Here is a 26,090-nt window from a genome sequence, read left to right on the forward strand (position 1 = left end):
TAATAGTCATTCTGTAAGCGTCACTCTGTAATTGTCTCTGTAATCCGCTCGCTGTCATCATTTCTTTGTAGTCGTCGCTCTGTGATCTCCACTCTGTAATTGTCGCTTTGTAAGCGTCATGATGTAACTGGCAATCTGTAATCTTGCGATGTGATCAATATTCTGTAATCATCGCTCTGTGATCGTCACTCTGTGATCGTCACACTGTAATCATCGCAATGTGATCAATGCTCTGCAATCGTAGCTCTGTAATCATCATCCTGTAATAGACGATTTGTAATCATTGTAATCATTGCTCTGTAATCGTCTCTCTGTAGTGTCGCTCTGTAATCATTGCTCTGTAATCGTCTCTCTGTAATGTAGTTGAGGCCAAAACATTGTCTGATTTCAGGAAGAAATTAGATTTTGTTCTTGGGGCCAAAGGGATCGGGGGATATGGGAGGGAAGGGGGGGATCAGGATATTGAATTTGATGATCAGCCATGATCAGAATGAATGGCGGAACAGGCTCGAAGGGCCGAATGGCCTCCTCCTGCTTCCAGTTGCTATGTTTCTATGGCCCGAGTCAGACTTTAGGCTTTAAAGGGACGTGGCTCCGCCTTGGCAGCAGAGTCGTGCGTTGTGCGTGTCATCTTCTAACTCTTGGGGGTGAATTTTCCCTTTCTGTCCACCACGGGAATGGGGAACGGACCACGGGAATGGGGAACGGACCACGGGAATGGGGAACGGACCATGGGAATGGGGAATGGACCACGGGAATGGGGAACGGACCACGGGAATGGGGAACGGACCATGGGAATGGGGAATGGACCATGGGAATGGGGAATGGACCACGGGAATGGGGAACGGACCACGGGAATGGGGAACGGACCATGGGAATGGGGAACGGACCATGGGAATGGGGAACGGACCACGGGAATGGGGAATGGACCACGGCAATGGGGAACGGACCATGGGAATGGGGAACGGACCATGGGAATGGGGAACGGACCATGGGAATGGGGAACGGACCATGGGAATGGGGAACGGACCACGGGAATGGGGAACGGACCATGGGAATGGGGAACGGACCACGGGAATGGGGAACGGACCATGGGGATGGGGAACAGACCACGGGAATGGGGAACGGACCACGGGGATGGGGAACGGACCACGGGAATGGGGAACGGACCATGGGGATGGGGAACGGACCACGGGAATGGGGAACGGACCATGGGGATGGGGAACGGACCACGGGAATGGGGAACAGACCATGGGGATGGGGAACGGACCATGGAAAGATCCATTGGCCTCGGGCGGGATTTTCCGGTTTCAGGCTGAAGAGAAGAGAAAATGCTGGAAAATCTCAGCAGGTCTGGCAGTTTGGTTGGCAGCCTGTTCCACTGTGTCCAATCCATTTCCCACCCCTTCCCCTCACTCCCAGAACAGTGATAGGCTCCCCTTGTCCTCACTTTTCACTCCAATGGCCTCCACATTCAACGGATCATCCTCCACCATTCCCACCAACTCCAGCTGGATGTTACCCATCTTCCCCTGGCCCCTCTTTCCGAATTCCATCGGGACTGTTCTCTCGGTGAGTGACCAAGTCCACTCCTCAATCACCCTCAACACTCCCTCCCTTTCCCTCAGCACCTGTCCATGCCCTTTGACCTCCTCCCTTCTCACCATCCAAGGCCCCAGACATTCCTTCCAAGGGAAGCAGTGATTCCTTGCAGTTCTTTCAGTCATCGAGTCATAGAGGATTTACAGCATGGAAACAGGCCCTTCGGCCCAACTTGTCCATACCGCCCTTTTTTTTAAAATCCCTAAGCTAATCCCAATTGCCCGCATTTGGCCCATATCCCTCTATACCCATCGTACCCATGTAACTATCTAAATGCTTTTTAAAAAACTAAATTGTACCCGCCTCTACTACTACCTCTGGCAGCTTGTTCCAGACACTCACCACCCTCTGTGTGAAAAAATTGCCCCTCTGGACACTTTTGTATCTCTCCCCTCACCTTAAACCTACGCCCTCTAGTTTTAGACTCCCCTACCTTTGGGAAAAGATATTGACTATCTAGCTGATCTGTGCCCCTCATTATTTTATAGACCTCTATATGATCATCCCTCAGCCTCCTACACTCCAGAGAAAAAAGTCCCCAGTCTATCCAGACTCAATCCATCAAGTCCCGGTAGCATCCGAGTAAATCTTTTCTGCACTCTTTCTAGTTTAATAATATCCTTTCTCTAATAGGGTGACCAGAACTGTACACAGTATTCCAAGTGTGGCCTTACCAATGTCTTGTACAACTTCAACAAGACGTCCCAACTCCTGTATTCAATGTTCTGACCAATGAAACCAAGCATGCTGAATGCCTTCTTCACCACTCTGTCCACCTGTGACTCCACTTTCAAGGAGCTATGAACATGTACCCCGAGATCTCTTTGTTCTGTAACTCTCCCCAATGCCCTACCATTAACTGAGTAAGTTGAGCTCACTGTATTCACGCTTCACAGTGTGGTCTCCTCTCCACTGGGGAGGTCAGACGCAGACAGAGTCAGTGCTTTGTGGAACACTCTCCGACAGTCTGCGGGAATGGTCCCGAACTTCCAGTCGCTTCCCGTTTCAATTCTCCACCCTGCTCCCACTCGGACCTCTCTGTCCTCGGCCTGCGTCAGATTTCCAATGAAGCTCAACCCAAACTCGAGGAACGATGAGGTTCCTCCTCGTTTGTCTCGATACTGCTCAGCTTCTGGACTCAACACTGAGAACAATTTTACATCAAAACCTCTGTCCCCATCTTGTTCTTCTTGTTTCTTTGCTGGCTTGTTATTTTATTTCCTTTACTTTGTGTTTAAATGTCAGTTATTCGGGATCCTGCCAGTCGCAGCTCCTCTCGTCACATCTTTTCTTTCTCTATTTAGCCCTGCACCATCCACCATTTTGTTACTTAATCTCCCCTCTAACAGATTTCTCTTTTCATTCTGCCTCTCCCCCTTCCCCCTCCTTCCCACCTCCCCTCTCTCCCTCCTCCCCTCTCCCCCCTCTTTTCCCCCTCCCTTCCTCTTTCCCCTCCTCCCCCCTCTCTCCCCCCCCCCCCTTTCTCACCCCTCCCCCCAGCCCCTTTCACTTGGTCAAACCTACTCCATCGTGAACTTTTCCCAGTTCTGGGGGTAGGCACTAAGCTGATCTTTCTCTGCACCCTAGCTATGACTGTAACACTACATTCTGCACTCTCTCCTTTCCTTCTCTATGAACGGTATGCTTTGTCTGTATAGCGCGCAAGAAACAATACTTTTCACTGCGTGTTAATACATGTGACAATAATAAATCAAATCCAATCAAAGTGACAGAGCTGAAACATTAACTTTGGCTGGGACTTTTGGGCCAGAAATGTCTATCCAAAGCCACCGGCCGGTTGGCTGGTCAGATGTTCTGTCTGCGCACGGAAATTCCCGCTGTGGGCGGGACAGGAAAATCCCAGCCTCTGTTCTCCCTCCGATGCTGCCTGTCACGGTGAACATTTCCAGCGTTTTCTGTTTTGATCGACTCTCCCGCACGGTGAACTCCCGGTAATGTTGGAGGAAGCGCCTTTCAGACAGGGTCGTGTGCGTGGCTGCGTGTACACAGCGTGTGCGTGGCTGCGTGTACACAGCGTGTGCGTGGCTGCATGTACGCAGCGTGTGCGTGGCTGCGTGTACACAGCGTGTGCGTGGCTGCGTGTACACAGCGTGTGCGTGGCTGCATGTACGCAGCGTGTGCGTGGCTGCATGTACGCAGCGTGTGCGTGGCTGCGTGTACACAGCGTGTGCGTGGCTGCGTGTACACAGAATCAGCAACTCGTGTTTGGCTGTGGGGGCTTTGTCTCAGAGCCAATCTTGTTCATTTTCACTGGAGTTTGGTTTCATTCCGGTTTCCTCCAGCTGGTGTCTGTTACTCTGCATCCTGGAAATACATTTGTGACTTGTGTGAATTATTTTCAGTTCACTCTGACTTTCTCTCTCTCTCTCTCCATTCCCTCTCTTTACCCTTCACTCTCTCTCACTCTCCCTTTCTCCTCTGTCTCCCTCCTTCTGTCTGTTCTTTCTCCTGACCCTGTTCTCCTCTCTCTCCTTCTCCCTCTCTACTCTCCATTCCCTCTCCTCACACATTTTTCCAACCTACCCACCTCCTCTTTTTCTATCCCTGCATTGTTTGCGTACCTGCTTCACCCCTCTCCACATTTCTCCCTCTCTACACTTGCCCTCCACTCTCTGTCTCTCACTCTCTCTGTCTCTCTCTCTCTCTCTCTCTCTGTCTCTCTCTCACTCTGTCTCTCACTCTCTCTGTCTCTCACTCTCTCTGTCTCTCACTCTCTCTGTCTCTCACTCCCTCTGTCTCTCTCTCTCTCTGTCTCTCTCTCTCTCTCTCTCTCTGTCTCTCTCTCACTCTGTCTCTCACTCTCTCTGTCTCTCACTCTCTCTGTCTCTCACTCTCTCTGTCTCTCACTCCCTCTGTCTCTCACTCTCTCTGTCTCTCTCTCTCTCTCTCTCTCTGTCTCTCTCTCACTCTGTCTCTCACTCTCTCTGTCTCTCACTCTCTCTGTCTCTCACTCCCTCTGTCTCTCTCTCTCTCTGTCTCTCTCTCTCTCTGTCTCTCACTCTCTCTGTCTCTCACTCCCTCTGTCTCTCTCTCTCTCTGTCTCTCACTCCCTCTGTCTCTCACTCTCTGTCTCTCACTCCCTCTGTCTCTCACTCTCTCTGTCTCTCTCTCTCTCTGTCTCTCACTCTCTCTGTCTCTCACTCACTCTGTCTCTCCGTTTCTTTCTCAGTTAGAATCATAGAATCCCTACTTTACAGTGGGAGGCCATTCGGCCCATCGAGTCTGCACCGATCACAATCCCACCCAGGCCCTACCCCCATATCCCCACATATTTACCCTCCTAGTCCCCCTGACAATAAGGGGCAATTTAGCACAGCCAATCCACCTAACCTGCACATCCTTGGACTGTGGGGGGAAACCGGAGCACCCGGAGGAAACCCACGCAGACACGGGGAGAACGTGCAGACTCCACACAGACAGTGACCTAGGGTTGGAATGGAACCTGGGTCCCTGGCGCTGTGAGGCAGCAGTGCCACTGTGCCTCAAGCTAGTTGTTTTGTTTTGTGACACATTCCGCTACACCTTCACTCAATAAATAACATGAAGTTAAATTATTATTAAATAGCCAGTCCTTTGGAAAGAATCCTTGAAAAGGCTCAAAAAGTAATAACCCTTTTTCATCACTGATCCACATTGACATGGTGCCAGTCTGCACCAGTATTACCCACTCTCACCCACCTACACTACCCAGCACACAACCCACAATACACAGCCCAAACACAGCCCATAACCCACAATACACAGCCCAACCCACAACCCACAATACACAGCCCAACCCACAACCCACAATACACAGCCCAAACACAGCCCATAACCCACAATACACAGCCCAACCCACAACCCACAATACACAGCCCAACCCACAATGCACAGCCCATAACCCAAAATACATCCCCCAGCACACAACCCACAACGCACAATACACAGCCCAAACACAACCCATAACATACAATACACAGCCCAACACACAATACACAGCCCAACACACACAACGCATAACCCACAATGCACAGCCCAACAATGTGACGCCACTGTTTAAAAAAGGAAGTAGACAAAAGGCGGGTAACTATAGGCCGGTTCGCTTAACTTCTGTAGTAGGGAAAATGCTTGAATCTATCATCAAGGAAGAAATAGCGAGACATCTGGATATAAATTGTCCCATTGGTAAGATGCAGCATGGGTTCATGAAGGGCAGGTCATGTTTGACTAATTTGGTGGAATTCTTTGAGAACATTACATGTGCAGTGGACAATGGGGAACCTGTGGATGTGGTGTATCTGGATTTCCAGAAGGCATTTCACAAGGTGCCACACCAAAGACTGCTACATAAGATAAAGGTGCACGGTGTTATGGGTAATGTATTAGCATGGATAGAGGATTGGTTAACTAACAGAAAGCAAAGAGTGGGGGTAAATGGGTGTTTTTCTGGTTGGCGATCAGTGACTAGTGGTGTGTCTCAGGGATCAGTGTTGGGACCGCAATTGTTTACGATTTACATAGATGATTTGGAGTTGGGGACCAAGTGTAGTGTGTCAAAATTCGCAGATGATACTAAGATGGGTGGAAGAGCAAAGTGAGCAGAGGATGCTGAAAGTCTGAAAAGGGATGAGAGGGGTGTGGAGGGATATGCTCCAAGTGCAGGTCAGTGGGACGAGGCCAAAAATGGTTCGGCACAGACAAGAAGGGCCAAAAGGCCTGTTTCTGAGCTGTAATTTTCTACGGTTCTATGGATATGGATAATCTAAGTGAGTGGGCGAGGGTCTGGCAGATGGAGTACAATGTTGGTAAATGTGAGGTCATCCATTTTGGTAGGAATAACAGCAAAATGGACTATTATTTAAAGGGTGAAAAATTGCAGCATGCTGCTGTGCAGAGGGACCTGGGTGTCCTTGTGCAGGAATCTCAAGGAGATTCATTGCTAGAGGGATGGAGTTTAAAAACAGCGAGATTATGTTGCAGCTGTATAAGGTGCTGGTGAGGCCACACCTGGAGTACTGTGTACAGTTTTGGTCTCCTTACTTGAGAAAGGATTTACTGGCACTGGAGGGGGCGCAGAGGAGATTCACTAGGTTGATTCCGGAGTTGAGAGGGTTGGCTTATGAGGAGAGACTGAGTAGACTGGGGCTATACTCATTGGAATTCAGAAGAATGAGGGGAGATCTTAGAGAAACATATAAGATTATGAAGGGAATAGATAAGATAGAAGCAGGGAAGTTGTTTCCACTGGTGGGTGAAACTAGAACTAGGGGGCATGGCCTCAAAATAAGGGGGAGCAGATTTAGGACTGAGTTGAGGAGGAACTTCTTCACACAAAGGGTTGTGAATCTGTGGAATTCCCTGCCTAGTGAAGCAGTTGAGGCTACCTCATTGAATGTTTTTAAGGCAAGGATAGATATATTTTTGAACAGTAAAGGAATTAAGGGTTACAATGAGCGGGCGGGTAAGTGGAGCTGAGTCCACGAAAAGATCACCCATGATCTTATTGAATGGCGGAGCAAGCTCGAGGGGCCGAATGGCCTACTCCTGCTCCTAGTTCTTATGTTTTTATGTTCTTAACACACAACCCATAACACAAAATACACAGCCCAACATACAACCTCAACACACAACCCACAATACACAGCCCAAACACACAAACCTCAACACACAATCCACAGCCCAAACACACAAACCTCAACACACAACCCACAATACACAGCCCAAACACACAAACCTCAACACACAATACACAGCCCAAACACACAAACCTCAACACACAATACACAGCCCAAACACACAAACCTCAACACACAACCCACAATACACAGCCCAAACACACAAACCTCAACACACAATACACAGCCCAAACACACAAACTTCAACACACAACCCACAATACACAGCGCAAACACAGCCCTGACCAGTCAGCATCATGTACTCAACCCTGGTCTCTCAGGCGATATCTGGCATGCTGGCTTGGTGCTGAGTGAGGGGAGATTTGTGATGTGGTTTCAGGATGTCAGTCAGAGCATTTGGAGTTTGGGGATAGCAGAAAGCGGTAGTTTTGGGCAGCGAGCTATGAATAAATAGGGAGGAGGTGGCAGATGTTGGTCCAGGTGGAATCTGTGTGCTTGTTTTGTCTGTAGCCTGGAGCAGCTGCTGCAATCCTGCTCGGAACGTTTGTTCTCGGATCAGAGCCGTCTTCAGATTATCCAACTAAAGCTTTTGTTCAGCAGCTGCACAATCTCATCGTGTCTGAAGCTCACACTGACGGTGTTCACTGGAACCTGGCGGAGGGGGAGGGGGTGCTTTTGCTTAAAGGGATTGGGGAACTTCACTGACATCAAAGTGAGGAGGAGAGGGAGAGAGATTCACTCATTCAACATAGAGCAGAGTTCCTTCAGTGCGGCACTCCCTCAGCACTGACCCTCTGACAGTGCGGCACTCCCTCAGCACTGACCCTCTGACAGTGCGGCACTCCCTCAGCATTGACCCTCTGACAGTGCGGCACCCCCTCAGTACTGACCCTCTGACAGTGCAACACTCCCTCAGCATTGACCCTCTGACAGTGCGGCACTCCCTCAGCACTGACCCTCTGACAGTGTGGCACTCCCTCAGCATTGACCCTCTGACAGTGCGGCATTCCCTCAGCACTGACCCTCTGACAGTGCGGCACTCCCTCAGCACCGACCCTCTGACAGTGCGGCACTCCCTCAGTACTGACCCTCTGACAGTGCGGCACTCCCTCAGCACTGACCCTCTGACAGTGCGGCACTCCCTCAGTACTGACCCTCTGACAGTGCAGCGCTCCCTCAGCACTGACCCTCTGACAGTGCGGCACTCCCTCAGCACTGACCCTCTGACAGTGCGGCACTCCCTCAGTACTGACCCTCTGACAGTGCAGCGCTCCCTCAGCACTGACCCTCTGACAGTGCGGCACTCCCTCAGCACTGACCCTCTGACAGTGCGGCACTCCCTCAGTACTGACCCTCTGACAGTGCGGCACTCCCTCAGCACTGACCCTCTGACAGTGCGGCACTCCCTCAGCACTGACCCTCTGACAGTGCGGCACTCCCTCAGCACTGACCCTCTGACAGTGCAGCGCTCCCTCAGCACTGACCCTCTGACAGTGCGGCACTCCCTCAGTACTGACCCTCTGACAGTGCGGCACTCCCTCAGCACTGACCCTCTGACAGTGCGGCACTCCCTCAGTACTGACCCTCTGACAGTGCGGCACTCCCTCAGCACTGACCCTCTGACAGTGCGGCACTCCCTCAGTACTGACCCTCTGACAGTGCAGCACCCCCTCAGCACTGACCCTCTGACAGTGCGGCACTCCCTCAGCACTGACCCTCTGACAGTGCGGCACTCCCTCAGCACTGACCCTCTGACAGTGCGGCACTCCCTCAGCACTGACCCTCTGACAGTGCGGCACTTCCTCAGTACTGCCCATTCATGTTGTAATGAAAGGAATGCGGTTGGTTGCATAAGAACATAAGAAATTGGAGCAGGAGTAGGCCATCTAGCCCCTCGAGCCTGCCCCGCCATTCAATAAGATCATGGCTGATCTCAAGTGGATCAGTTCCACTTACCCGCCTGATCCCTATAACCCCTAATTCCCTTACCGATCAGGAATCCATCTATCCGTGATTTAAACATATGCAACGAGGTAGCCTCCACCACTTCAGTGGGCAGAGAATTCCAGAGATTCACCACCCTCTGAGAGAAGAAGTTCCTCCTCAACTCTGTCCTAAACTGACCCCCCTTTATTTTGAGGCTGTGTCCTCTAGTTCTAGCTTCCTTTCTAAGTGGAAAGAATCTCTCCACCTCTACCCTATCCAGCCCCTTCATTATCTTATAGGTCTCTATAACATCCCCCCTCAGCCTTCTAAATTCCAACGAGTACAAACCCAATCTGCTCAGTCTCTCCTCATAATCAACACCCCTCATCTCTGGTATCAACCTGGTGAACCTTCTCTGCACTCCCCCCAAGGCCAATATATCCTTCCGCAAATAAGGGGACCAATACTGCACACAGTATTCCAGCTGCGGCCTCACCAATGCCCTGTACAGGTGCATCAAGACATCCCTGCTTTTATATTCTATCCCCCTTGCGATATAGGCCAACATCCCATTTGCCTTCTTGATCACCTGTTGCACCTGCAGACTGGGTTTTTGCGTCTCATGCACAAGGACCCCCAGGTCCCTCTGCACAGCAGCATGTTGTAATTCCTTTCCATTTAGATAATAATCCAATTTGCTATTATTTCTTCCAAAGTGAATAACCTCGCATTTGTTAACGTTATACTCCATCTGCCAGATCCTCGCCCACTCACTCAGCCTGTCCAAATCTCTCTGCAGACCTTCTACGCCCTCCACACGATTCACTTTTCCACTTATCTTTGTGTCGTCTGCAAACTTTGTTACCCTACACTCAGTCCCCTCCTCCAGTTGCGGTCAGTTACGGTCGGTTACGGTCGGTTGCGATTGGTTGCGATTAGTTGCGGTTAGTTTAGACAATAAAACATAGAAGCAGAATTAGGCCACTCGGCCCATCGAGTCTGCTCCGCCATTCAAATCATAGCTGATATGATTCTCATCCCCATTCTCCTGCCTTTTCCCCATAATCCCTGATCCCCTTATTAATCAAGAACCGATCTATCTCTGTCTCAAAGACACTCAATGACCCGGCCTCCACAGCCTTCTGCGGCAAAGAGTTCCACAGATTCACCACTCTCTGGCTAAAGAAATTCCTCCTCATCTCTGTTTTAAAGGATTGTCCCTTTAGCCTGAGGTTGTGCCCTCTGGTTCTAGTTTTTCCTACTCGTGGAAACATGCTCTCCACGTCCACTCTATCCAGGCCTCGCAGTATCCTGTAAGTTGTGGCTATTGTATGAGGCTGGGTCCTTGTTCACCAGGTGATTGTGTTTCCTGATGCGTTGTTACTGACAGAATGTTTTTCCTGTTCCAGGGTGACATCCAGCAACTCCTGATTGTGCCAGATCACAGAGCAGCTTATGATCATTGTGAGCATTACAGTCCCGACTGTAACAACCCTCTCCCTGACTCTCCACAATCTCAGGATCCAAACTTCGATGAGTACGATGTGAGTAATTCTTCCTTTTAGCTGTTTGTGACGGCCTCTGCAGTCGACCTCCCTGTGCCTCGGTGTCCAAGCCGACCATCCATCCGCCATCGCGAGCGCCCAGTCCAGCCTTGGCCACATCCCGGGGGGGATTTGTCACACGGCCTTTCATCTTGAAGCACCCCCACCCTCGGGCTCCCTCCATTGGATGCTCAAATCCCTCCTCGCCATTGGTCCAGCCTTGTCCTGAGGTTTCATGGTCAATGAAAGAGAGGGAGATTCACTCTTACCTGATTGGCTGTTTGACTGAGTCACATTTATCCAATTTTCCCACTTTGTACGGGTTTAAAATTCAAAATGAAAACAGTTTAAGAAAATGAAGAAGTTGCCACTGGAGGGTTTGTAACGTCCCCGTGTCCATTTCCCACAGTAAGAAGTTTAACAACACCAGGTTAAAGTCCAACAGGTTTATTTGGTAGCAAAAGCCACACAAGAAATTCCTCCTCATCTGACTGTGTTTACCCCAGTCCAACGCCGGCACCTCCACTCCAGTTCCCACCGTCAGAACATGGTCAGAAACCCAACTCCAATTCCTGGAGACTCCAGGACCCCTTCGCCCCATTGGCTGTCCTGGTGAATGGGATTGTGGGAGGTGGTTGTGGGCGTGTCAGTCTGTGCGAGCGAGACATCATCACCAAATCTTTCCCCATGAATCCCATTCACATCCCCCACAGCCAGTGACTCCTGCCAAGATTACACCCGTCCTGACCCCAACATTACACCCGCCCTGACCCTATTACACCCGTCCTGACCCCAACATTACACCCGCCCTGACCCTATTACACCCGTCCTGACCCCAACATTACACCCGCCCTGACCCTATTACACCCGTCCTGACCCCAACATTACACCCGCCCTGACCCTATTACACCCGTCCTGACCCCAACACTACACCCGCCCTGACCCCAACACTACACCCGTCCTGACCCCAACACTACACCCGCCCTGACCCCAACACTACACCCGTCCTGACCCCAACACTACACCCATCCTGACCCCAACACTACACCCGTCCTGACCCCAACACTACACCCATCCTGACCCCAACATTACACCCGTCCTGACCCCAACACTACACCCGCCCTGACCCCAACATTACACCCGTCCTGACCCCAACACTACACCCATCCTGACCCCAACACTACACCCGTCCTGACCCCAACACTACACCCATCCTGACCCCAACATTACACCCGTCCTGACCCCAACACTACACCCGCCCTGACCCCAACATTACACCCGCCCTGACCCCAACATTACACCCGTCCTGACCCCAACATTACACCCGCCCTGACCCCAACATTACACCCGCCCTGACCCCAACATTACACCCGTCCTGACCCCAACACTACACCCGTCCTGACCCCAACACTACACCCATCCTGACCCCAACACTACACCCGTCCTGACCCCAACATTACACCCGTCCTGACCCCAACACTACACCCGTCCTGACCCCAACATTACACCCGTCCTGACCCCAACACTACACCCGTCCTGACCCCAACACTACACCCGTCCTGACCCCAACACTACACCCGTCCTGACCCCAACATTACACCCGTCCTGACCCCAACATTACACCCGTCCTGACCCCAACATTACACCCGCCCTGACCCTATTACACCCGTCCTGACCCCAACATTACACCCGCCCTGACCCTATTACACCCGTCCTGACCCCAACATTACACCCGCCCTGACCCTATTACACCCGTCCTGACCCCAACATTACACCCGTCCTGACCCCAACATTACACCCGCCCTGACCCTATTACACCCGTCCTGACCCCAACACTACACCCGCCCTGACCCTATTACACCCGTCCTGACCCCAACATTACACCCGCCCTGACCCTATTACACCCATCCTGACCCCAACACTACACCCATCCTGACCCCAACATTACACCCGTCCTGACCCCAACATTACACGCGTCCTGACCCCAACATTACACCCGCCCTGACCCTATTACACCCGTCCTGACCCCAACATTACACCCGCCCTGACCCTATTACACCCGTCCTGACCCCAACATTACACCCGCCCTGACCCTATTACACCCGTCCTGACCCCAACATGACACCCGCCCTGACCCTATTACACCCGTCCTGACCCCAACATGACACCCGTCCTGACCCCAACATTACACCCGTCCTGACCCCAACATTACACCCATCCTGACCCCAACACTACACCCATCCTGACCCCAACATTACACCCGTCCTGACCCCAACACTACACCCGTCCTGACCCCAACATTACACCCATCCTGACCCCAACATTACACCCGTCCTGACCCCAACATTACACCCGTCCTGACCCCAACATTACACCTGTCCTGACCCCAACATTACACCCGTCCTGACCCCAACATTACACCTGTCCTGACCCCAACACTACACCCGTCCTGACCCCAACATTACACCCGTCCTGACCCCAACATTACACCCGTCCTGACCCCAACATTACACCCGTCCTGACCCCAACACTTCACCCATCCTGACCCCAACACTACCCCCGCCCTGACCCCGACACTACACCCGTCCTGACCCCAACACTACACCCGTCCTGACCCCAACATTACACCCGTCCTGACCCCAACACTACACCCGTCCTGACCCCAACACTACACCCGTCCTGACCCCAACATTACACCCATCCTGACCCCAACACTACACCCGTCCTGACCCCAACATTACACCCGTCCTGACCCCAACACTAAACCCGTCCTGACCCCAACATTACACCCGTCCTGACCCCAACACTACACCCGTCCTGACCCCAACATTACACCCATCCTGATCCTATTACACCCATCCTGACCCCAACACTTCACCCATCCTGACCCCAACATTACACCCATCCTGACCCTATTACACCCATCCTGACCCCAACATTACACCCGTCCTGACCCCAACACTACACCCGTCCTGACCCCAACACTACACCCGTCCTGACCCCAACATTACACCCATCCTGACCCCAACACTACACCCATCCTGACCCCAACACTACACCCATCCTGACCCCAACACTACACCCGTCCTGACCCCAACACTACACCCGTCCTGACCCCAACACTACACCCGTCCTGACCCCAACACTACACCCGTCCTGACCCCAACACTACACCCGTCCTGACCCCAACATTACACCGGTCCTGACCCCAACATTACACCCGTCCTGACCCCAACACTACACCCGTCCTGACCCCAACACTACACCCATCCTGACCCCAACACTACACCCGTCCTGACCCCAACACTACACCCATCCTGACCCCAACACTACACCCATCCTGACCCCAACACTACACCCGTCCTGACCCCAACACTACACCCGTCCTGACCCCAACACTACACCCGTCCTGACCCCAACACTACACCCGTCCTGACCCTATTACACCCGTCCTGACCCCAACATTACACCCATCCTGACCCCAACATTACACCCGTCCTGACCCCAACATTACACCCGTCCTGACCCCAACATTACACCCGTCCTGACCCCAACATTACACCCATCCTGACCCCAACATTACACCCGTCCTGACCCCAACATTACACCCATCCTGACCCCAACATTACACCCGTCCTGACTCCAACACTACACTCGTCCTGACCCCAACATTACACCCATCCTGACCCCAACATTACACCCATCCTGACCCCAACATTACACCCATCCTGACCCTAACATTACACCCATCCTGACCCCAACACTACACCCGTCCTGGCCCCAACATTACACCCGTCCTGACCCCAACATTACACCCGTCCTGACCCCAACATTACACACGTCCTGACCCCAACATTACACCCACCCTGACCCCAACATTACACCCATCCTGACCCCAACACTACACCCGTCCTGACCCCAAAATTACACCCGTCCTGACCCCAACATTACACCCGTCCTGACCCCAACACTACACCCGTCCTGACCCCAACACTACACCCGTCCTGACCCCAACATTACACCCGTCCTGACCCCAAAACTACACCCGTCCTGACCCCAACATTACACCCGTCCTGACCCCAACACTACACCCGTCCTGACCCCAACATTACACCCGTCCTGACCCCAACACTACACCCGTCCTGACCCCAACACTACACCCGTCCTGACCCCAACATTACACCCATCCTGACCCCAACACTACACCCGTCCTGACCCCAACATTACACCCATCCTGACCCCAACACTACACCCGTCCTGACCCCAACATTACACCCATCCTGACGCCAACACTACACCCGTCCTGACCCCAACATTACACCCGTCCTAACCCCAACACCACACGCGTCCTGACCCCAACATTACACCCGTCCTGACCCCAACATTACACCCGTCCTGACCCCAACATTACACCCGTCCTGACCCCAACACTACACCCGTCCTGACCCCAACATTACACCCGTCCTGACCCCAACACTACACCAGTCCTGACCCCAACACTACACCCGTCCTGACCCCAACATTACACCCGTCCTGACCCCAACATTACACCCGTCCTGTCCCCAACATTACACCCTTCCTGACCCCAACATTACACCCGTCCTGACCCCAACATTACACCCGTCCTGACCCCAACATTACACCCGTCCTGACCCCAACATTACACACGTCCTGACCCCAACATTACACCCATCCTGACCCCAACACTACACCCATCCTGACCCCAACACTACACCCATCCTGACCCCAACATTACACCCATCCTGACCCCAACACTACACCCATCCTGACCCAAACACTACACCCGTCCTGACCCCAACACTACACCCATCCTGACCCCAACATTACACCCGTCCTGACCCCAACATTACACCCGTCCTGACCCCAACATTACACCCGTCCTGACCCCAACACTACACCCGTCCTGACCCCAACACTACACCCATCCTGACCCCAACATTACACCCGTCCTGACCCCAACACTACACCCGTCCTGACCCCAACATTACACCGGTCCTGACCCCAACACTACACCCGTCCTGACCCCAACACTACACCCGTCCTGACCCCAACATTACACCCGTCCTGACCCCAACATTACACCCGTCCTGACCCCAACATTACACCCGTCCTGACCCCAACATTACACCCGTCCTGACCCCAACATTACACCCGTCCTGACCCCAACATTACACCCGTCCTGACCCCAACATTACACCCGTCCTGACCCCAACATTACACCCATCCTGACCCCAACATTACACCCGTCCTGACCCCAACACTACACACGTCCTGACCCCAACACTACACCCGTCCTGACCCCAACATTACACCCATCCTGACCCCAACATTACACCCGTCCTGACCCCAACATTACACCCATCCTGACCCCAACATTACACCCGTCCTGACCCCAACATTACACCCGTCCTGACCCCAACACTACACCCGTCCTGACCCCAACACTACACCCGTCCTGACCCCAACATTACACCCGTCCTGACCCCAACACTACACCCGTCCTGACCCCAACATTACACCCGTCCTGACCCCAACACGAAACCCGTCCTGACCCCAACATTACACCCGTCCTGACCCCAACACTACACCCGTCCTGACCCCAACATTACGCCCATCCTGACCCTATTAACACCCTTCCTGACCCCAACACTTCACCCATCCTGACCCCAACATTACACCCATCCTGACCCTATTACACCCATCCTGACCCCAACATTACACCCGTCCTGACCCCAACACTACACCCGTCCTGACCCCAACACTACACCCGTCCTGACCCCAACATTACACCCATCCTGACCCCAACACTACACCCGTCCTGACCCCAACATTACACCCGTCCTGACCCCAACACTAAACCCGTCCTGACCCCAACATTACACCCGTCCTGACCCCAACACTACACCCGTCCTGACCCCAACATTACACCCATCCTGACCCTATTACACCCATCCTGACCCCAACACTTCACCCATCCTGACCCCAACATTACACCCATCCTGACCCTATTACACCCATCCTGACCCCAACATTACACCCGTCCTGACCCCAACACTACACCCGTCCTGACCCCAACACTACATCCGTCCTGACCCCAACATTACACCCATCCTGACCCCAACACTACACCCATCCTGACCCCAACACTACACCCATCCTGACCCCAACACTACACCCGTCCTGACCCCAACACTACACCCGTCCTGACCCCAACACTACACCCGTCCTGACCCCAACACTACACCCGTCCTGACCCCAACACTACACCCGTCCTGACCCCAACATTACACCGGTCCTGACCCCAACATTACACCCGTCCTGACCCCAACACTACGCCCGTCCTGACCCCAACACTACACCCATCCTGACCCCAACACTACACCCGTCCTGACCCCAACACTACACCCGTCCTGACCCCAACATTACACCCGTCCTGACCCCAACATTACACCCGTCCTGACCCTATTATACCCGTCCTGACCCCAACACTACACCCGTCCTGACCCCAACACTACACCCGTCCTGACCCCAACATTACACCCGTCCTGACCCCAACATTACACCCGTCCTGACCCCAACATTACACCCGTCCTGACCCCAACATTACACCCGTCCTGACCCCAACATTACACCCGTCCTGACCCCAACATTACACCCGTCCTGACCCCAACATTACACCCGTCCTGACCCCAACATTACACCCATCCTGACCCCAACATTACACCCGTCCTGACCCCAACACTACACACGTCCTGACCCCAACACTACACCCGTCCTGACCCCAACATTACACCCATCCTGACCCCAACATTACACCCGTCCTGACCCCAACATTACACCCATCCTGACCCCAACATTACACCCGTCCTGACCCCAACATTACACCCGTCCTGACCCCAACACTACACCCGTCCTGACCCCAACACTACACCCGTCCTGACCCCAACATTACACCCGTCCTGACCCCAACACTACACCCGTCCTGACCCCAACATTACACCCGTCCTGACCCCAACACGAAACCCGTCCTGACCCCAACATTACACCCGTCCTGACCCCAACACTACACCCGTCCTGACCCCAACATTACGCCCATCCTGACCCTATTAACACCCTTCCTGACCCCAACACTTCACCCATCCTGACCCCAACATTACACCCATCCTGACCCTATTACACCCATCCTGACCCCAACATTACACCCGTCCTGACCCCAACACTACACCCGTCCTGACCCCAACACTACACCCGTCCTGACCCCAACATTACACCCATCCTGACCCCAACACTACACCCGTCCTGACCCCAACATTACACCCGTCCTGACCCCAACACTAAACCCGTCCTGACCCCAACATTACACCCGTCCTGACCCCAACACTACACCCGTCCTGACCCCAACATTACACCCATCCTGACCCTATTACACCCATCCTGACCCCAACACTTCACCCATCCTGACCCCAACATTACACCCATCCTGACCCTATTACACCCATCCTGACCCCAACATTACACCTGTCCTGACCCCAACACTACACCCGTCCTGACCCCAACACTACACCCGTCCTGACCCCAACATTACACCCATCCTGACCCCAACACTACACCCATCCTGACCCCAACACTACACCCATCCTGACCCCAACACTACACCCGTCCTGACCCCAACACTACACCCGTCCTGACCCCAACACTACACCCGTCCTGACCCCAACACTACACCCGTCCTGACCCCAACACTACACCCGTCCTGACCCCAACATTACACCGGTCCTGACCCCAACATTACACCCGTCCTGACCCCAACACTACGCCCGTCCTGACCCCAACACTACACCCATCCTGACCCCAACACTACACCCGTCCTGACCCCAACACTACACCCGTCCTGACCCCAACATTACACCCGTCCTGACCCCAACATTACACCCGTCCTGACCCTATTATACCCGTCCTGACCCCAACATTACACCCATCCTGACCCCAACATTACACCCGTCCTGACCCCAACATTACACCCGTCCTGACCCCAACATTACACCCGTCCTGACCCCAACACTACACCCGTCCTGACCCCAACATTACACCCGTCCTGACCCCAACATTACACCCATCCGGACCCCAACACTACACCCGTCCTGACCCCAACATTACACCCGTCCTGACCCCAACATTACACCCGTCCTGACCCCAACACTACACCCGTCCTGACCCCAACACTACACCCGTCCTGACCCCAACACTACACCCGTCCTGACCCCAACACTACACCCGTCCTGACCCTATTACACCCGTCCTGACCCCAACATTACACCCGTCCTGACCCCAACATTACACCCGTCCTGACCCCAACATTACACCCGTCCTGACCCCAACATTACACCCGTCCTGACGCCAACATTACACCCATCCTCACCCCAACATTACACCCGTCCTGACCCCAACATTACACCCGTCCTGACCCCAACATTACACCCATCCTGACCCCAACATTACACCCATCCTGACCCCAACATTACACCCATCCTGACCCCAACATTACACCCGTCCTGACCCCAACATTACACCCATCCTGACCCCAACATTACACCCGTCCTGACCCCAACACTACACTCGTCCTGACCCCAACATTACACCCATCCTGTCCCCAACATTACACCCATCCTGACCCCAACATTACACCCATCCTGACCCTAACATTACACCCATCCTGACCCCAACACTACACCCGTCCTGGCCCCAACATTACACCCGTCCTGACCCCAACATTACACCCGTCCTGACCCCAACATTACACACGTCCTGACCCCAACATTACACCCACCCTGACCCCAACATTACACCCATCCTGACCCCAACACTACACCCGTCCTGACCCCAAAATTACACCCGTCCTGACCCCAACATTACACCCGTCCTGACCCCAACACTACACCCGTCCTGACCCCAACACTACACCCGTCCTGACCCCAACATTACACCCGTCCTGACCCCAACACTACACCCGTCCTGACCCCAACATTACACCCGTCCTGACCCCAACACTACACCCGTCCTGACCCCAACATTACACCCGTCCTGACCCCAACACTACACCCGTCCTGACCCCAACACTACACCCGTCCTGACCCCAACATTACACCCATCCTGACCCCAACACTACACCCGTCCTGACCCCAACATTACACCCATCCTGACCCCAACACTACACCCGTCCTGACCCCAACATTACACCCATCCTGACGCCAACACTACACCCGTCCTGACCCCAACATTACACCCGTCCTAACCCCAACACTACACGCGTCCTGACCCCAACATTACACCCGTCCTGACCCCAACATTACACCCGTCCTGACCCCAACATTACACCCGTCCTGACCCCAACACTACACCCGTCCTGACCCCAACATTACACCCGTCCTGACCCCAACACTACACCAGTCCTGACCCCAACACTACACCCGTCCTGACCCCAACATTACACCCGTCCTGACCCCAACATTACACCCGTCCTGTCCCCAACATTACACCCTTCCTGACCCCAACATTACACCCGTCCTGACCCCAACATTACACCCGTCCTGACCCCAACATTACACCCGTCCTGACCCCAACATTACACACGTCCTGACCCCAACATTACACCCATCCTGACCCCAACACTACACCCATCCTGACCCCAACACTACACCCATCCTGATCCCAACATTACACCCGTCCTGACCCCAACACTACACCCATCCTGACCCAAACACTACACCCGTCCTGACCCCAACACTACACCCATCCTGACCCCAACATTACACCCGTCCTGACCCCAACACTACACCCGTCCTGACCCCAACATTACACCCGTCCTGACCCCAACACTACACCCGTCCTGACCCCAACACTACACCCATCCTGACCCCAACATTACACCCGTCCTGACCCCAACACTACACCCGTCCTGACCCCAACATTACACCCGTCCTGACCCCAACACTACACCCGTCCTGACCCCAACACTACACCCGTCCTGACCCCAACATTACACCCGTCCTGACCCCAACATTACACCCGTCCTGACCCCAACATTACACCCGTCCTGACCCCAACATTACACCCGTCCTGACCCCAACATTACACGCGTCCTGACCCCAACATTACACCCGTCCTGACCCCAACATTACACCCGTCCTGACCCCAACATTACACCTATCCTGACCCCAACATTACACCCGTCCTGACCCCAACACTACACACGTCCTGACCCCAACACTACACCCGTCCTGACCCCAACATTACACCCATCCTGACCCCCACATTACACCCGTCCTGACCCCAACATTACACCCATCCTGACCCCAACATTACACCCGTTCTGACCCCAACATTACACCCGTCCTGACCCCAACACTACACCCGTCCTGACCCCAACACTACACCCGTCCTGACCCCAACATTACACCCGTCCTGACCCCAACACTACACCCGTCCTGACCCCAACATTACACCCGTCCTGACCCCAACACGAAACCCGTCCTGACCCCAACATTACACCCGTCCTGACCCCAACACTACACCCGTCCTGACCCCAACATTACCCCCATCCTGACCCTATTACACCCTTCCTGACCCCAACACTTCACCCATCCTGACCCCAACATTACACCCATCCTGACCCTATTACACCCATCCTGACCCCAACATTACACCCGTCCTGACCCCAACACTACACCCGTCCTGACCCCAACATTACACCCATCCTGACCCCAACATTACACCCGTCCTGACCCCAACACTACACCCGTCCTGACCCCAACATTACACCCATCCTGACCCCAACACTACACCCGTCCTGACCCCAACATTACACCCGTCCTGACCCCAACACTTCACCCATCCTGACCCCAACACTACCCCCGCCCTGACCCCGACACTACACCCGTCCTGACCCCAACACTACACCCGTCCTGACCCCAACATTACACCCGTCCTGACCCCAACACTACACCCGTCCTGACCCCAACACTACACCCGTCCTGACCCCAACATTACACCCATCCTGACCCCAACACTACACCCGTCCTGACCCCAACATTACACCCGTCCTGACCCCAACACTAAACCCGTCCTGACCCCAACATTACACCCGTCCTGACCCCAACACTACACCCGTCCTGACCCCAACTTTACACCCATCCTGACCCTATTACACCCATCCTGACCCCAACATTACACCCGTCCTGACCCCAACACTACACCCGTCCTGACCCCAACATTACACCCATCCTGACCCCAACATTACACCCGTCCTGACCCCAACACTACACCCGTCCTGACCCCAACATTACACCCATCCTGACCCCAACACTACACCCGTCCTGACCCCAACATTACACCCGTCCTGACCCCAACACTACACCCATCCTGACCCCAACACTACACCCGTCCTGACCCCAACCTTACACCCGTCCTGACCCCAACACTACACCCGTCCTGACCCCAACATTACACCCGTCCTGACCCCAACACTACACCCGTCCTGACCCCAACATTACACCCGTCCTGACCCCAACATTACACCCGTCCTGACCCCAACACTACACCCGTCCTGACCCCAACATTACACCCGTCCTGACCCAAACACTACACCCAACCTGACCCCAACATTACACCCGTCCTGACCCCAACATCACACCCATCCTGACCCCAACATTACACCCGTCCTGACCCCAACATTACACCTGTCCTGACCCCAACATTACACCCGTCCTGACCCCAACATTACACCTGTCCTGACCCCAACATTACACCCGTCCTGACCCCAACATTACACCCGTCCTGACCCCAACATTACACCTGTCCTGACCCCAACACTACACCCGTCCTGACCCCAACATTACACCCGTCCTGACCCCAACATTACACCCGTCCTGACCCCAACATTACACCCGTCCTGACCCCAACACTTCACCCATCCTGACCCCAACACTACCCCCGCCCTGACCCCGACACTACACCCGTCCTGACCCCAACACTACACCCGTCCTGACCCCAACATTACACCCGTCCTGACCCCAACACTACACCCGTCCTGACCCCAACACTACACCCGTCCTGACCCCAACATTACACCCATCCTGACCCCAACACTACACTCGTCCTGACCCCAACATTACACCCGTCCTGACCCCAACACTAAACCCGTCCTGACCCCAACATTACACCCGTCCTGACCCCAACACTACACCCGTCCTGACCCCAACTTTACACCCATCCTGACCCTATTACACCCATCCTGACCCCAACACTTCACCCATCCTGACCCCAACATTACACCCATCCTGACCCTATTACACCCATCCTGACCCCAACATTACACCCGTCCTGACCCCAACACTACACCCGTCCTGACCCCAACACTACACCCGTCCTGACCCCAACATTACACCCATCCTGACCCCAACACTACACCCATCCTGACCCCAACACTACACCCATCCTGACCCCAACACTACACCCGTCCTGACCCCAACACTACACCCGTCCTGACCCCAACACTACACCCGTCCTGACCCCAACACTACACCCGTCCTGACCCCAACACTACACCCGTCCTGACCCCAACATTACACCGGTCCTGACCCCAACATTACACCCGTCCTGACCCCAACACTACACCCGTCCTGACCCCAACACTACACCCATCCTGACCCCAACACTACACCCGTCCTGACCCCAACACTACACCCGTCCTGCCCCCAACATTACACCCGTCCTGACCCCAACATTACACCCGTCCTGACCCTATTATACCCGTCGTGACCCCAACATTACACCCACTCTGACCCCAACATTACACCCGTCCTGACCCCAACATTACACCCGTCCTGACCCCAACATTACACCCGTCCTGACCCCAACACTACACCCGTCCTGACCCCAACATTACACCCGTCCTGACCCCAACATTACACCCATCCTGACCCCAACACTACACCCGTCCTGACCCCAACATTACACCCGTCCTGACCCCAACATTACACCCGTCCTGACCCCAAAACTACACCCGTCCTGACCCCAACACTACACCCGTCCTGACCCCAACACTACACCCGTCCTGACCCCAACACTACACCCGTCCTGACCCTATTATACCCGTCCTGACCCCAACATTACACCCGTCCTGACCCCAACATTACACCCGTCCTGACCCCAACATTACACCCGTCCTGACCCCAACATTACACCCGTCCTGACCCCAACATTACACCCATCCTGACCCCAAAATTACACCCGTCCTGACCCCAACATTACACCCGTCCTGACCCCAACTTTACACCCATCCTGACCCCAACATTACACCCATCCTGACCCCAACATTACACCCATCCTGACCCCAACATTACACCCGTCCTGACCCCAACATTACACCCATCCTGACCCCAACATTACACCCGTCCTGACCCCAACACTACACTCGTCCTGACCCCAACATTACACCCATCCTGACCCCAACACTACACCCGTCCTGACCCCAACATTACACCCGTCCTGACCCCAACATTACACCCGTCCTGACCCTATTATACCGGTCCTGACCCCAACATTACACCCATCCTGACCCCAACATTACACCCGTCCTGACCCCAACATTACACCCGTCCTGACCCCAACATTACACCCGTCCTGACCCCAACACTACACCCGTCCTGACCCCAACATTACACCCGTCCTGACCCCAACACTACACCCGTCCTGACCACAACACTACACCCGTCCTGACCCCAAAACTACACCCGTCCTGACCCCAACACTACACCCGTCCTGACCCCAACACTACACCCGTCCTGACCCCAACACTACACCCGTCCTGACCCCAACATTACACCCGTCCTGACCCCAACATTACACCCGTCCTGACCCCAACACTACACCCGTCCTGACCCCAACACTACACCCGTCCTGACCACAACACTACACCCGTCCTGACCCCAACACTACACCCGTCCTGACCCTATTACACCCGTCCTGACCCCAACATTACACCCGTCCTGACCCCAACATTACACCCGTCCTGACCCCAACATTACACCCGTCCTGACCCCAACATTACACCCGTCCTGACCCCAACATTACACCCATCCTGACCCCAACATTACACCCGTCCTGACCCCAACATTACACCCGTCCTGACCCCAACATTACACCCATCCTGACCCCAACATTACACCCATCCTGACCCCAACATTACACCCATCCTGACCCCAACATTACACCCGTCCTGACCCCAACATTACACCCATCCTGACCCCAACATTACACCCGTCCTGACCCCAACACTACACTCGTCCTGACCCCAACATTACACCCATCCTGACCCCAACATTACACCCATCCTGACCCCAACATTACACCCATCCTGACCCTAACATTACACCCATCCTGACCCCAACACTACACCCGTCCTGGCCCCAACATTACACCCGTCCTGACCCCAACATTACACCCGTCCTGACCCCAACATTACACACGTCCTGACCCCAACATTACACCCACCCTGACCCCAACATTACACCCATCCTGACCCCAACACTTCACCCGTCCTGACCCCAAAATTACACCCGTCCTGACCCCAACATTACACCCGTCCTGACCCCAACACTACACCCGTCCTGACCCCAACACTACACCCGTCCTGACCCCAACATTACACCCGTCCTGACCCCAACATTACACCCGTCCTGACCCCAACACTACACCCGTCCTGACCCCAACACTACACCCGTCCTGACCCCAACATTACACCCATCCTGACCCCAACACTACACCCGTCCTGACCCCAACATTACACCCATCCTGACCCCAACATTACACCCATCCTGACCCCAACACTACACCCGTCCTGACCCCAACATTACACCCGTCCTGACCCCAACATTACACCCATCCTGACCCCAACACTACACCCGTCCTGACCCCAACATTACACCCATCCTGACCCCAACACTACACCCGTCCTGACCCCAACATTACACCCATCCTGACGCCAACACTACACCCGTCCTGACCCCAACATTACACCCGTCCTAACCCCAACACTACACCCGTCCTGACCCCAACACTACACCCGTCCTGACCCCAACATTACACCCGTCCTGACCCCAACATTACACCCGTCCTGACCCCAACACTACACCCGTCCTGACCCCAACACTACACCCGTCCTGACCCCAACATTACACCCATCCTGACCCCAACACTACACCCGTCCTGACCCCAACATTACACCCATCCTGACCCCAACATTACACCCATCCTGACCCCAACACTACACCCGTCCTGACCCCAACATTACACCCGTCCTGAC

The 26,090-nt window shown here is 54.2% G+C and overlaps 1 protein-coding gene across 1 annotated transcript in view; it reads left to right on the forward strand.

The window, feature by feature from the left end:
• Positions 1–10,708, forward strand: part of LOC144486941 (collagen alpha-1(V) chain-like) — a gene marked incomplete at its 3' end in the record, with an annotated part of 141,670 nt that extends 130,962 nt beyond the window's left edge. Inside the window, exon 5 of the mRNA XM_078204953.1 lies at positions 10,574–10,708. Within this exon, the coding sequence (XP_078061079.1) occupies positions 10,574–10,708 (135 nt within the window). The remainder of the gene's footprint in view (positions 1–10,573) is intronic.
• Positions 10,709–26,090: the final 15,382 nt, after the last annotated feature.

This window comes from Mustelus asterias, unplaced genomic scaffold (assembly GCF_964213995.1).
Source record: "Mustelus asterias unplaced genomic scaffold, sMusAst1.hap1.1 HAP1_SCAFFOLD_526, whole genome shotgun sequence".
NCBI lineage: Eukaryota > Metazoa > Chordata > Chondrichthyes > Carcharhiniformes > Triakidae > Mustelus > Mustelus asterias.